This window comes from Nematolebias whitei, chromosome 18 (genome assembly GCF_014905685.2).
Source record: "Nematolebias whitei isolate Nwh7 chromosome 18, NemWhi1, whole genome shotgun sequence".
Classification (NCBI taxonomy): domain Eukaryota; kingdom Metazoa; phylum Chordata; class Actinopteri; order Cyprinodontiformes; family Rivulidae; genus Nematolebias; species Nematolebias whitei.
In genome coordinates this window covers 15,320,204-15,331,237 of record NC_056515.1, presented here as the reverse complement: position 1 = coordinate 15,331,237, position 11,034 = coordinate 15,320,204, and the positions used below count along the sequence as shown (strand labels likewise).

Below are 11,034 nucleotides of genomic sequence, written 5' to 3'. Positions count from 1 at the left end.
CAAAATAAATCTGACCACAATAGTTAACACAAAACCAAAGAGTGGCGAAAAGCTGAAATTAGCAAGACTGTAGCGAAAAGCAAAATGTAATTGTTAAACGCTAAAAGCTTTTTACAAACCTTAGCTAATAAAAAAAAAATGTAGCTAAAATCTAAAATTAGCTAAACAGAAGTTAATAGATATGCTATGAAAGCATACATTAAAACTAAAATCAGCAAATTAGTAGCCAAGATAAAACTAATAAAACTGTACCTAAAAGCAAACTGTAGTCAAGCAGTTAAATGCAAAATTTATCAGAACTTTTCCTGAAGAGCCGAACGTTTTGATAAATGAACAGCTAAAGTAGCTCCAAGTGTGTGGAAGCAGCTTGACTGAAAACACGAGCAGTGAGGCCGCTGAATAAACAAAAACATTTGAAACAAACGCTCTGTTCAACAACATTAGTGTTTATTAATTAGTTCAAATCGGTTGTTTTTATTGACGTGCTGATCGTCTGTCTTCAGGTCCAAAAGGCCGAAGGAGCGACTCCACAAACGAAAACAGGAAGCCTCAGATCACACTTTCCTCTTTACAGCAACTAGAAACCTGGATCCAAACTGTGCGGTCCTGCTCGGCGTCTCAGAACACGAAGTAGTACAGCAGGACGCAGAGGACCTTTAAGGCCAGGATCCAGTAGAACGGGGAGACGTGGACCAGAACCAGGCCCAGGTTCAGCTGCAGGTCACGAGCGTTGTTCACATACACGGCTTCCGGCGTCAAACCTCTGTGCACAAAGTGCCAGCGCCTCCAAACCGGTGCTCCAGGACGCCGGTTCTCTGGGGCCCAAAAGGCAACGAGAAAACAGGTTTTTAGGAACAAACCTCGTATTTCCCGACAAACTCATGAACAAAACATCAGAACGGATGTTTTTAAACTCAGTCTGGTTCTGAAGGAGACAAATATGGTTTTCAGTCGCCAAAACACCTCGGCAGTAACATACGGTGCATTAATTATCACCCACCACCACAAAATATGAGCAATCATGTAACTTCCTGATCGTAGGGGTGTGTTCATTTGTCTGTTAGCAAAATATCTCATGAACCACGAGCCAAATTTTCTTGAAACAATCAGAAAGAATCAGTGGATGAACATCTACAACTGGTTAACTTTTGGAGTCAGCCCGATTCAAGATGGCCACCACAGCTAATAAACCCTAAAAATTAAATTAACTCGGTCCATTTTACAGATACGGAGCTAAAATTTGGTGTGGTAGTAGCTGAGAGTCATTCCTAACTTGTACTTCTGCTGCTACTTGATGGTGAAAACATTTATTTACAGTTGACCCAGAACAGCTAAAAGTGCAGAGCAGTCCTTCGAGTCAGGACCGGACTCTAAAGTTAAGTTTGTTGTTATTTGTTTGACAGTGAATAAAGTGTGAACAGGTCAGATCAGACCCGTTCACACAGCTGTCTCACCCCAAAATGAGCCGAAGGGTTTCTTAGCGTTGGGAAGAGGCCAACGGGAACACGAGGCGTGCTGGAAGCTGTGCTTCCGGGAGAAGTAGACTGTTGGGAAGAGAGCTTTGGCCGTCTGATCGAGTTCTGATGAGACAAAACGAGCCGTCAGAAACAAACGGTGCCGTGTGGAACCCGAGTCGGAGTCCCGCTGAGGCCGCGCACCTTCGCTGAAGCTGGTGTTGGAGATGAGGGTGCGGCACAGCGGGCAGGGCGTGACCGTCAGACGGTTCTGGGCGAGCGTGCGAAGACACGGCTCGCAGAAGACGTGTCCGCAGGGCTGGCAGGCGTGAGGGCTGAAGTAGACGTCGAGGCACACGGGGCAGGTGAGCCCGTCTCCGTCCCCCACCGCAGGGTCAGCAGGCGGAGCGCCATCAGCCTAAAGAACAAGTTTCACAAGTTTTTTCTCAGCACTGAAGGAAAAACAAAAGCATCTTCTTTTAAGGAGCTCACCCCTCCTGTCACAGGATCTAACAACGCCAAGAAGGAAAGACATCAGCAATGACTTTAGAGAAGCAACGGCTGCAGCCAGCCATAACTGAGAAAGGTCAAAGGTCATTTCCAGATTATCTGGAGTCCATCGTTCTACAGAGAAAAAGATTAATCACAAGAGGAAAACACCCGAGGCAGCTAATTCACCCTGAAGGTCAGACCGTGCAGTGACTCTATAGGCCTCTGTCAGCAGGTCAAAGGTCACGACCTCTTCTCTCTAAAAACATGGCAGCACCACTTAGGTTTGTCAAGTTTCACCTGAAGGAACCACAAGACTTCTGGACCAGAACCAGATCAAACGACGTCAACATTCAGTTGTTAAAAGTGAAAATCAGCAAAACAGAAGCTAACAGCTAAATGAACTAAAGTAGTTGCTGAAAAGCTAAAACAACATTGTTGAGAAAAGTAAAAATTACCAAAACTAAAACAGAACAGTTAAAGTCAGCCAAAAAAAAAAAAAAAAAAACCTGAAAACTAAAATTACCAAAAGACTAGCTAAACGCAAAATGCTAACAATAAAATAAGGTAAGTTGAATAGTACAAAAAAGTAGCTTAAAGCTAAATGTTTGGAAACTGCTGCCAAAAGCTACCATTAGCATAACTGTTACTAAAAGTTGAAATCAGCAAAACTGTAGCTACAACTTCAGCAAAACAGCAGCTAAAAACTAAAATTAATTAAACAGTAGCTAAATGAAAATGCTGCCAAACAGTGGTTAATTGCTACGATTATCAAAACTGAAGCTAAAAACTTAAAATCAATAAAACTTTAGCGAGACTTCTGGAACAAAGGTAGATCAAAGGACAGGTGTTTACCCAGAATGCACTGCAGCAAACAGCTCATGCCAGCTGTCAGCACGGTGGTGGAGGCTGATGGTTTGGGTTCGTTTCACAGCAACAGGAAGTGAACGCAGAGTTATTTTTCAAACACTTTCTGCGTTTTAGCTTCAAGTGTGGCTCATAAACAATGACTCGGTTTATCTGAAGGTTCATCTGATCGAACATGAAGCGGTTCTGATGCCGCCGCTTAAAACCAACCACAGCTTGACTTTGTGCATCGTCTGAGTTCTTACCTTCTGCTGGTCCAGACACTGCAGCCATCTTTCTCTCCTCCTCTCCTTCCTCCTCTGACTCTTCAGACGATTCTTCTCTCTCTTGTTCAGTCGGATCTCTGCCGAGGAGCTCTCCTAAATACAACAAAAGAATTTAAACATCCAGCAGAACTACTTTTGGTTCTAGCATAAATCTACAGCCGTTTTCTCAGGAACTGGTCTGACTTCTGGAGAAAAAAAAAACTAACTTGAATTTTTTAAAAATTCATATTGGTCCTTTACACCCTTTAGATAATGTTAAATTGTATCAAGGATCTCAACTTTCACAAACGAAACGTTAATAAACAAGCTCCTATTTTTATCTTTAACACTTTTTAAATTTTTGATTGACAGTTTCATACAAAACGTGGCATTGTTGGTAAAATTCTGCAGAAACTCATCATGTATGCAGACGATGCTTCGATGTTCACTCTGAACACCGCAGAGCTCCAGCAGCTCAGAAATGTTTACAAATTCAACGGGTTTTAAATTTTTTTTTAAGTTTTTCAAAGAGCACAAACAAATATGGAAGACCTGGGAAAAAAAGAGAACATTTTTCCATTTTTTAAGTTTGGCCAAATTTATATTGTTTGGGTTTTTAAAAGATGAAACCTTTCTTCTTTTTTTTGTTTGTTTGTTTGTTTTTGAAGCAGGGACTACAAAAACTTTTTAAAAAGTATACTTGTTTTTCTGAAAAGCAAAAAATTATTTTGGCTTCAAAACTGACAAAAGGCTGATTGAATGAAGTAAAAAAATATATATAATAAAATTGATAGTGCCTTCCAAAGATATTTGTTCGGCTTTTATCAGGATAAAAAAAAATAACATAAAACAAATAAATAGTAATAACCCCTAAACTGGAAAACCAAAATAAAATAAATTTTAGTCAGAGAATGAGAAACCTACAAAATAAACAACAACAACAACAACAACAAAGCTTTTTTTTGGAGCTCAGTCTTTTTGTACTTTTTTCAGATTTAAGAAAAAGTATTTTAAGATCATATTTGTCATACTAAAATGTTTTTTCGTGTGTTAATAAGTGATAAAGTAAATACAAAAACGTCCCTGTGTGTTTTGCGTCCTTTGTCCAGGCTTTGTCTTTAAATGCCGTCGAGCACAGAATATTATTTTCACGAAGCGTTCCTTTAGGTACAATCTGCCTGATCTACCAGAGAATTAAACTGAACTCTACCTGCAGAGCTTCTCCATCAGAGCTGGACCGCCATCTGACAGAAGAACCCGAAGCTAAAACCTCCTCGTGGCCAGGGGTCGGCTCCTGTGCCTCGTGAGTCTGGTCCTGGTTCTGATACTGGGACAAACGTCTGGCTCCAGAAACCCCAGGAACACCAGGGTCAATCGAATCTTCTGGGTCCAACTGTGGATTTAAAAAGAACGACCTCAGAAGGTCTGTGGAGTCTGCAGAGTGTCCATCATCCTCCAAGCAGCAGCGTCCCTGCCGGGTCCCACCATCGGGGACCCGATCCGAGGACTCTGCGGGACGGCTGATCAGAGGAGTCCTGCTAGGTTCACTCTGACCGGTTTCTGTTCCCGCCTCGGACCTCGTCCTCCTGGGCTGGACGATGGGGACGTGACGCTTGCGGTCCTGATCCACGCGGCTCTTGTTCAGGTGGACCTTGGTGTCCAGACCGCAGGGACACCTGGAGCGAGTCAGGAAGTTGAAGCCTCCTAAACGAGCGCCGCAGTTACAGCAGTTCAGTTTCCCGGCGGTCCACTGGGCCTGGACAGAAACCAAAACATGAGCTGGAACCAAAATGGTCCAGCTTTGAACTCAAAACCTGCTGACAGAACGAACACAAGTCGTAGAGAGGACGCTGGGTTGTCTTCAGATCAAAGTTCGGCAGACGGTCTACAGTTTAGGCACCGAAACATTCGGCTTGTTCTCGACTTCACAGCTACTACTTCTGGTTTTTGTAGCTTCTACACTTTTTACAGGATTTTAATTTACTCAGGTTTTTCTCAGTTTGCAATCATTTAAATATTTGCTCCATTTGTAGCTTTTAGCTCCTGTTAGCTCATTTTTAATTTTAACTGTTTTGCTTAATTCTGCTTGAAGCTAAAGTTCTGTTGGTTTTAGTTTTGAACTGTTGTTTCACTTCTTTTAAGCATTTTGCAACTGTTTCACAGATTTTAGCCACTAGTTTTTGCTAACTTTTGCTTTGAGCTACTTATATGCTGGTTTTAAGTTTTAGCTACTGATTCGATCAACTAAGCCTTTAGCCAAAGTTCTGCTGATTTTAGCATTTAGTTATTGTTTTGCTAATATTAGGCTTTTACCTACAGTGCTACTAGTTTTAGCATTTACCAGATTGCTAGATTTACCTTTCACCCATTTTAACAACTTTAGCTTTGGCAGTTTAGTTAATTTTAGCTTTTAGCTAATGTTATGCTTGCTTTAGATTAGTTTTCCTTATTTAAGCTTTTTGCGATAGTTTTGCTGATTTAATCTTTTATCTATTGTTCAGCTAATTTTAGCTCAACAGAAGCTGGTTTTAGCTTTTGGCCACTATTGTATAATTTAGTTTTGATAACTTTAGCTTTTAGTTGCAGTTTATACAATTTTACCTTTAGCCGTTTAGCAAATATTACCTTTTAGCTTCTGTTGCACTTGTTTTTGATTTAACTTGTTTTTGTTAAACAATTATTAACTGCTGACAGGGGTTTAGTTTTGAGCAAGTGTTTTTTAATACTTTTAGCTTCTGTTGTGCTGAATTATTGTTTTTGATAGAGCTTCATTGATTTTAGCAGTTTAATCTTAGCTTTCCCGTACTTGTTTACTAAATGTAACTTTTACCTGTTTTAATACATTTAGCTTTAGGCTGTTTTGCTAAATGTAGCTTTTAGCTACTGTTTAATCTCTGAAGCGTTTTGCTACAGTTTTGCCAAACTTAATTTCTGGCAACTGTTTTACTAGTGTAGCTTTTAGCTACCGTTTTGTTTCGTTCATTTTAAAACAGTTCAGTTTAAATTTTTTGAACAAGCTTCAGTAAAAAACAAAAAGTAGCTTCACAGCGTCGAACTGAAATTCAGCAGAAAATTATCTTCCAGTTTTTCCTCTTCGGGCAGAATTTGTTCTTTTAAAGAACAAAGCGTTCCTGTGGGTTCGAACAGTTCTACTGGACTGAGCCACAGGACGGTCCTGCTATAGAGAACAGCTGAAAAAACACGGCCCTCGCTCTGAATTAATCCATTTTTACAGTTTCTGTCTTTAGCTGCAGCTGGAAACCTGAAATGGATTCAGAATAAAAAACTAAAAACTTCAGCTGAAGCAGCTAAAATGTTTTGACTCTAAGGCAGGGGTGCCCAAACTTTTTCCCTGAGAGGGCCACATTTAAAATCTACCAGAGGGCTGCGGGCCAAAAGCAATAACACATTAAATGCAAATATTTCTTTAAGTAAAATCCATTTATTTATTATAAAGTTATTTAACCTTCCATTATAAAGAACATCACAGAAATGACTGTGTTGGTGCTGGTGGGGGGTCTGGGGGTCCTCCCCCAGATAATTTTGATTAAAGAAGATGCCATTTCCCACATTCTGGTGTATTTTACAAAAGTTTATTACAGTAGATTAACATGTAATAAAACAAATAAACTCTTATTCTTGAAATCTCTCTGACTGCGAAGCGTTCGTAATGCAACACTGCAGCAGCTCTGCAGCAGCTCTGCAGCAGCTCTGCAGGTACGAGGTGTTCACTTCAGGACAAATCAAGGTTGCTGATTGCTCAGTTGCTGCATTGCCTACTGGATTGATTGACAGGTGGCGGGCCTCGTGCAAAAAACAAAAATCATAGATTTTATAGGACCGTTTGAGACGGTCGTCATTTATTCCATATTTATTCAATATTTTGGTGAATCTAAGGTTTAATATAGTAATGAGGACAGCTTGGCGGGCCAACTTTGGCCCACGGGCCCCACTTTGGGCCCCCCGGCTCTAGGTAAAATTCTGACCAGGTGACGCCTGTTACCTGCTGGACGGAGGTCAGGATCCAGCCCGGCAGCTTGTCCACGCTCACGTGCCAAACCGCACAAACATCAGCTGAACTTTCATCTGCGGCCTGAAAAAACAAAATTGATCATCAGGAACTGTTTGTTCAGAACGTCTGTGGGAAAAACAAAACAAAGATTTCACTGAGCTTCAGAACGAAAACAGCTGCTGACAAAGTGTCAGGATTATGATTTAGATTATTCTAACGGGATTTAAATTAAAGTTTTTCATGAACATTTTCCTTTATTTCAAGATAAATTATTATTTTTCAGATGTTTGTTTTTGTCTGTTCCCAAAAGAGAACCAGAGAAACGAGGATTCTGCTGAAACTGAGCTGTTAAAGCAAGACAACAGAAGCTGAGCGGAGCAGAACGGTAGCCGAAAGTTAAAAGCGGTAAATTGGTACCTGAAGCTAAAATCAGCTAAAAGCTAAAAGTAGCAAAAGACCAGTAAAAAGCTTGAAGTAATGAAAGATTAGCTAAAAACAGTGAAAGGACAACTCAAAGTAGCAAAAGGCTAATACATAAGAGTTTTAGGAAGAAAAACTAGCTAAAAGCTAAAAGCAGCAAAAGGCTATCTAAATATAAAAAGTAGCAAAAAGCTAGAAATAAGCTAGTTTAGCTAAAGGCTTGAAGTAGCAAAATAGCATCTATAATCAGGCTAACAATTAAAAGTGCCAAAGGATTAACTAAAAGTATGAAGCAGAAGAAGTATAGTTTAAAACTAAAAGTAACAAAAGGCTAGCTAAAACGTAAAAGTAGTGAATGTCTAGCCAGAAACTTGATATAGTAAAAGAATGGCTAAAAGCAAAACGTAGCAAAAGGCTAATCAAAAGATTGAAGCAGCTAAAAGCAACAACCAGATGGCTAAACGCAAAAAGCAGTTAAAGTTTAGCTTAAAAAGGACGAAGACAATAACAGAGGATGAGAATTTTATCAGTAAATAAATGTAAAGATTTTGAAAAGTATAAAAGTTACAAAAAAACTAAAGTTACAGCGCCCATCTCCTAAAGTAGCCGAAGGTCTGGAAGTACAAATGGCTAAAATACCATTAAAGTCTGCAGAAGCAGTTTAATTGTAAATGGAAAAAAAAATGTAAACAGGAAAAGAAAATGAATATAAACATCAAAAGACTGTGAAGGTTCGGACCGAAACAAGAACTTTGACAGACTTCGGCTTCTTCACTGACCGAAGGGGAAGCAGTCAGATCCACGGCGGCTCTCCGACAGCGTCTGCAGCGGAGCAGCGTTCCCTCCATCGCTCGGTCCGTCGGCACTGAAGACAAGAAGCAAAAAACACTTCGTCCTTCACCCTGTGAAGCTAATCAGAACCGGAGGCGGAGTTCTTCGGCCGCTTTGCGTTTGTAGCCGTTTACATTTTCATCCATGCAGGTTTCAGACGTTTGCAGATGATGACATCATATTTATGGCTGAATTTGTCCCAAAGGACCGGACGTTCACAAAACTTAGCCTGGGCTGTAAACGGTGCTGTGTACAGCAGCTGTTGTTCAACTCTTGTCCCCGAGTAAATAAACAACAAATGAACGGGAAAAAAAGCTATTTAGCTGTAAATCAGTTGTAAGAAAATATAAAACTGATGATTTTAGAAATGGGAAAAGGTGCATGAAATGACGTTTTTGAAAGAATATTGTTTGGAAATCAAAAGGCATCGGATACAAACCAGCTCAATATACGATGAAGACGAAACATTTTAGAACACCTGTAGCTAAAGTTTAGCTGCTACACAGTAAACCTGAAGTACGTCCAAATTTTCATCACAAACTGCGCAAAACTCCTGAGTTTTGTCAGATTTTTTTATATTTCCTTTCCCTTTAAGACTCAACTTTGCTTGTCTTCTGGACTTTAGGAGCTCTTTGGGTCCGACTGAGGTCAGAGGTCAGAGTTAGTCATGGAGTTCCTCAGGGTTCAGTGCTTGGCACAATACTCTTTACTGTATATGCTTCCACAAGGTAAAGTTAACTTATTAAACAGCATGGGATAAATGTTCATCATTATGCTGATGATACTTGATGCTATATAAATAAACTGAACTGACTGAGGTCAGAGGTCAAAGTTAGGAAACTCAAGGATTGAAACTGAAGGAAGAGGCAGAAAAACACCAAATAAAACCCTGAAAAACCTCCAAAAAGTCTGGATAACTGCAAGTCCGGACCACTTCCACAGAGAACAGGCAAGGCAGGAAGAAAACTGTTCAAAACCAGGACTGGACCAGAACTTTTATTGATCAGTCCTGATGCACCTGTTTTAACCTTAATAAACTGCTATCAGTTCTCCTGTTTGGACCTTTCCCTGAATGTTTAATAAAACTACTGCACTTCGTTTTTATTCGTCATCTTCAAGTTGAGTCAACAGACGTGGTGGAAAAACATTTTATTTAGCTAACTTAGCTACAAAACAAGTTTACTCTTGACTTTTGGCACTCCTCGGTTCAAAACGGACTTCAAACATAAAATGACCTCATGTTTTATAAGAAAATTTACTTTACCTGGCAACATACGAGGCGTTCGCAGCCGCAGAGGCGAAGAGAAACAGAAAAACATAAAGTTATAAATCCTTAAATACGGATGTGACCGCAGGAGAATCTACGGGAGCCCGAACGAGACAAAAAGGATTTAGCGCAAAACAACAAATTTCGTTTGTTTGTTTGTTAGTTTTTTTTATGGAAGAAACATAAATAACGTGCATATATATATATATATATATATATTTTTTTTTTTTTAATATGGACACTTACATGAATTAGAACACTTGGTTAGAGAAAAACATATATTAATTTAAAGTAACACTTTTGGATGGGAACATAGATTTGTCTTCCTTTTTCATTTTGATTGTGCAAATATCAGTAACTATATTTAGACATTTAAATCTGTTAGTTGAAATTTCAAGGTTGATGTTTTGAAATGTTCATCAAAACAGTAATAAATGCAGCTAAAGTCATGCATTGCACCCCCTGCTGGCGAGTCTTGTAACTCGTCATTGAAGAACAGTCATTTGGGTTTTAGAAAAATGATTTTAATGTTCACAGCTCATAAAAAAAGTAAACCAAGGCCAGAGCTTTATTTGACAAAACACGGACAATTGCAACAATAAAATAAAACTACAAACGACAACAAATATGTTAATTTGCTATTGAAAATATCAAAGTAAAACTAAATTTTGGAAAACAAAACAACCTATAAGCAGTAGTTAACAGTAGTTTTTCTGTAGTTTTGTTACCAGACAAAACTACAGAACCCCCTTAAAGGCTATGTTTTAAAATGGACTGTACTTATACTTTGTATATCACCTTTCTAACTTATCAAGATACTCTCTTTACAACACAGTCTGTGCTTCATTTACCCATACATACAGCACTCTACTAGATTTCTGCGAAGAATAATCAGTGGCTTAGATCATAGGGCAATCTGTATCTGTCATTTCCAGATAAACACACTTGAGAGAGAGAGAGAGGTTAAAATTATTTAGTTTTGTTCTTCTGCTCAACAGTTTGTTGAAAAGTTGTTGTTTTTTTCCAGTGGGAATATAATTCAGTGTTTAAAACATGTTAGTTAATAACAATCTTACGCTCAGCAGCTGTATTAATTAATTGACTATAGTAAAAAAAAATTAAAACATTCTAAAAGTTGATGTTTCTTTACATATTTATAGCGTTTGTGGGTTTGCGGGGGGGGGGGGGGGGTGTCAGCCAGAAGCTAATGTCGTTTGGTGTGCTGTGGCTTAGAAAAGTTTGGGAACCCCTGATTTAGATCACATTCATACACCGATGGGACACAAATCAGAGGCAATGAGGGGTTCAGTGTCTTGCTCAGGGACTGCTGGTGGAATTGAACTCCCAACTCTCGCATTTGAGGACGACTGCTCCAACCACTCAGTCACAGCCGCCCCCTTATCTATCTATCTATCTATCTATCTATCTATCTATCTATCTATCTATCTA

At 39.4% G+C, this 11,034-nt stretch overlaps 1 protein-coding gene across 1 annotated transcript; it reads right to left on the bottom strand.

The window, feature by feature from the left end:
* Positions 1-618: 618 nt before the first annotated feature.
* Positions 619-9,620, bottom strand: rnf180b (ring finger protein 180b). The gene is made up of 8 exons (XM_037692587.1): positions 9,583-9,620; positions 8,267-8,352; positions 7,059-7,148; positions 4,266-4,811; positions 3,056-3,169; positions 1,659-1,872; positions 1,455-1,580; positions 619-815 (listed from the first exon to the last, which is right to left on the bottom strand). Exons 1-8 carry the CDS (start codon positions 9,590-9,592, stop codon positions 619-621), a joined length of 1,383 nt encoding a protein of 460 aa, XP_037548515.1. The 5' UTR covers positions 9,593-9,620.
* Positions 9,621-11,034: the final 1,414 nt, after the last annotated feature.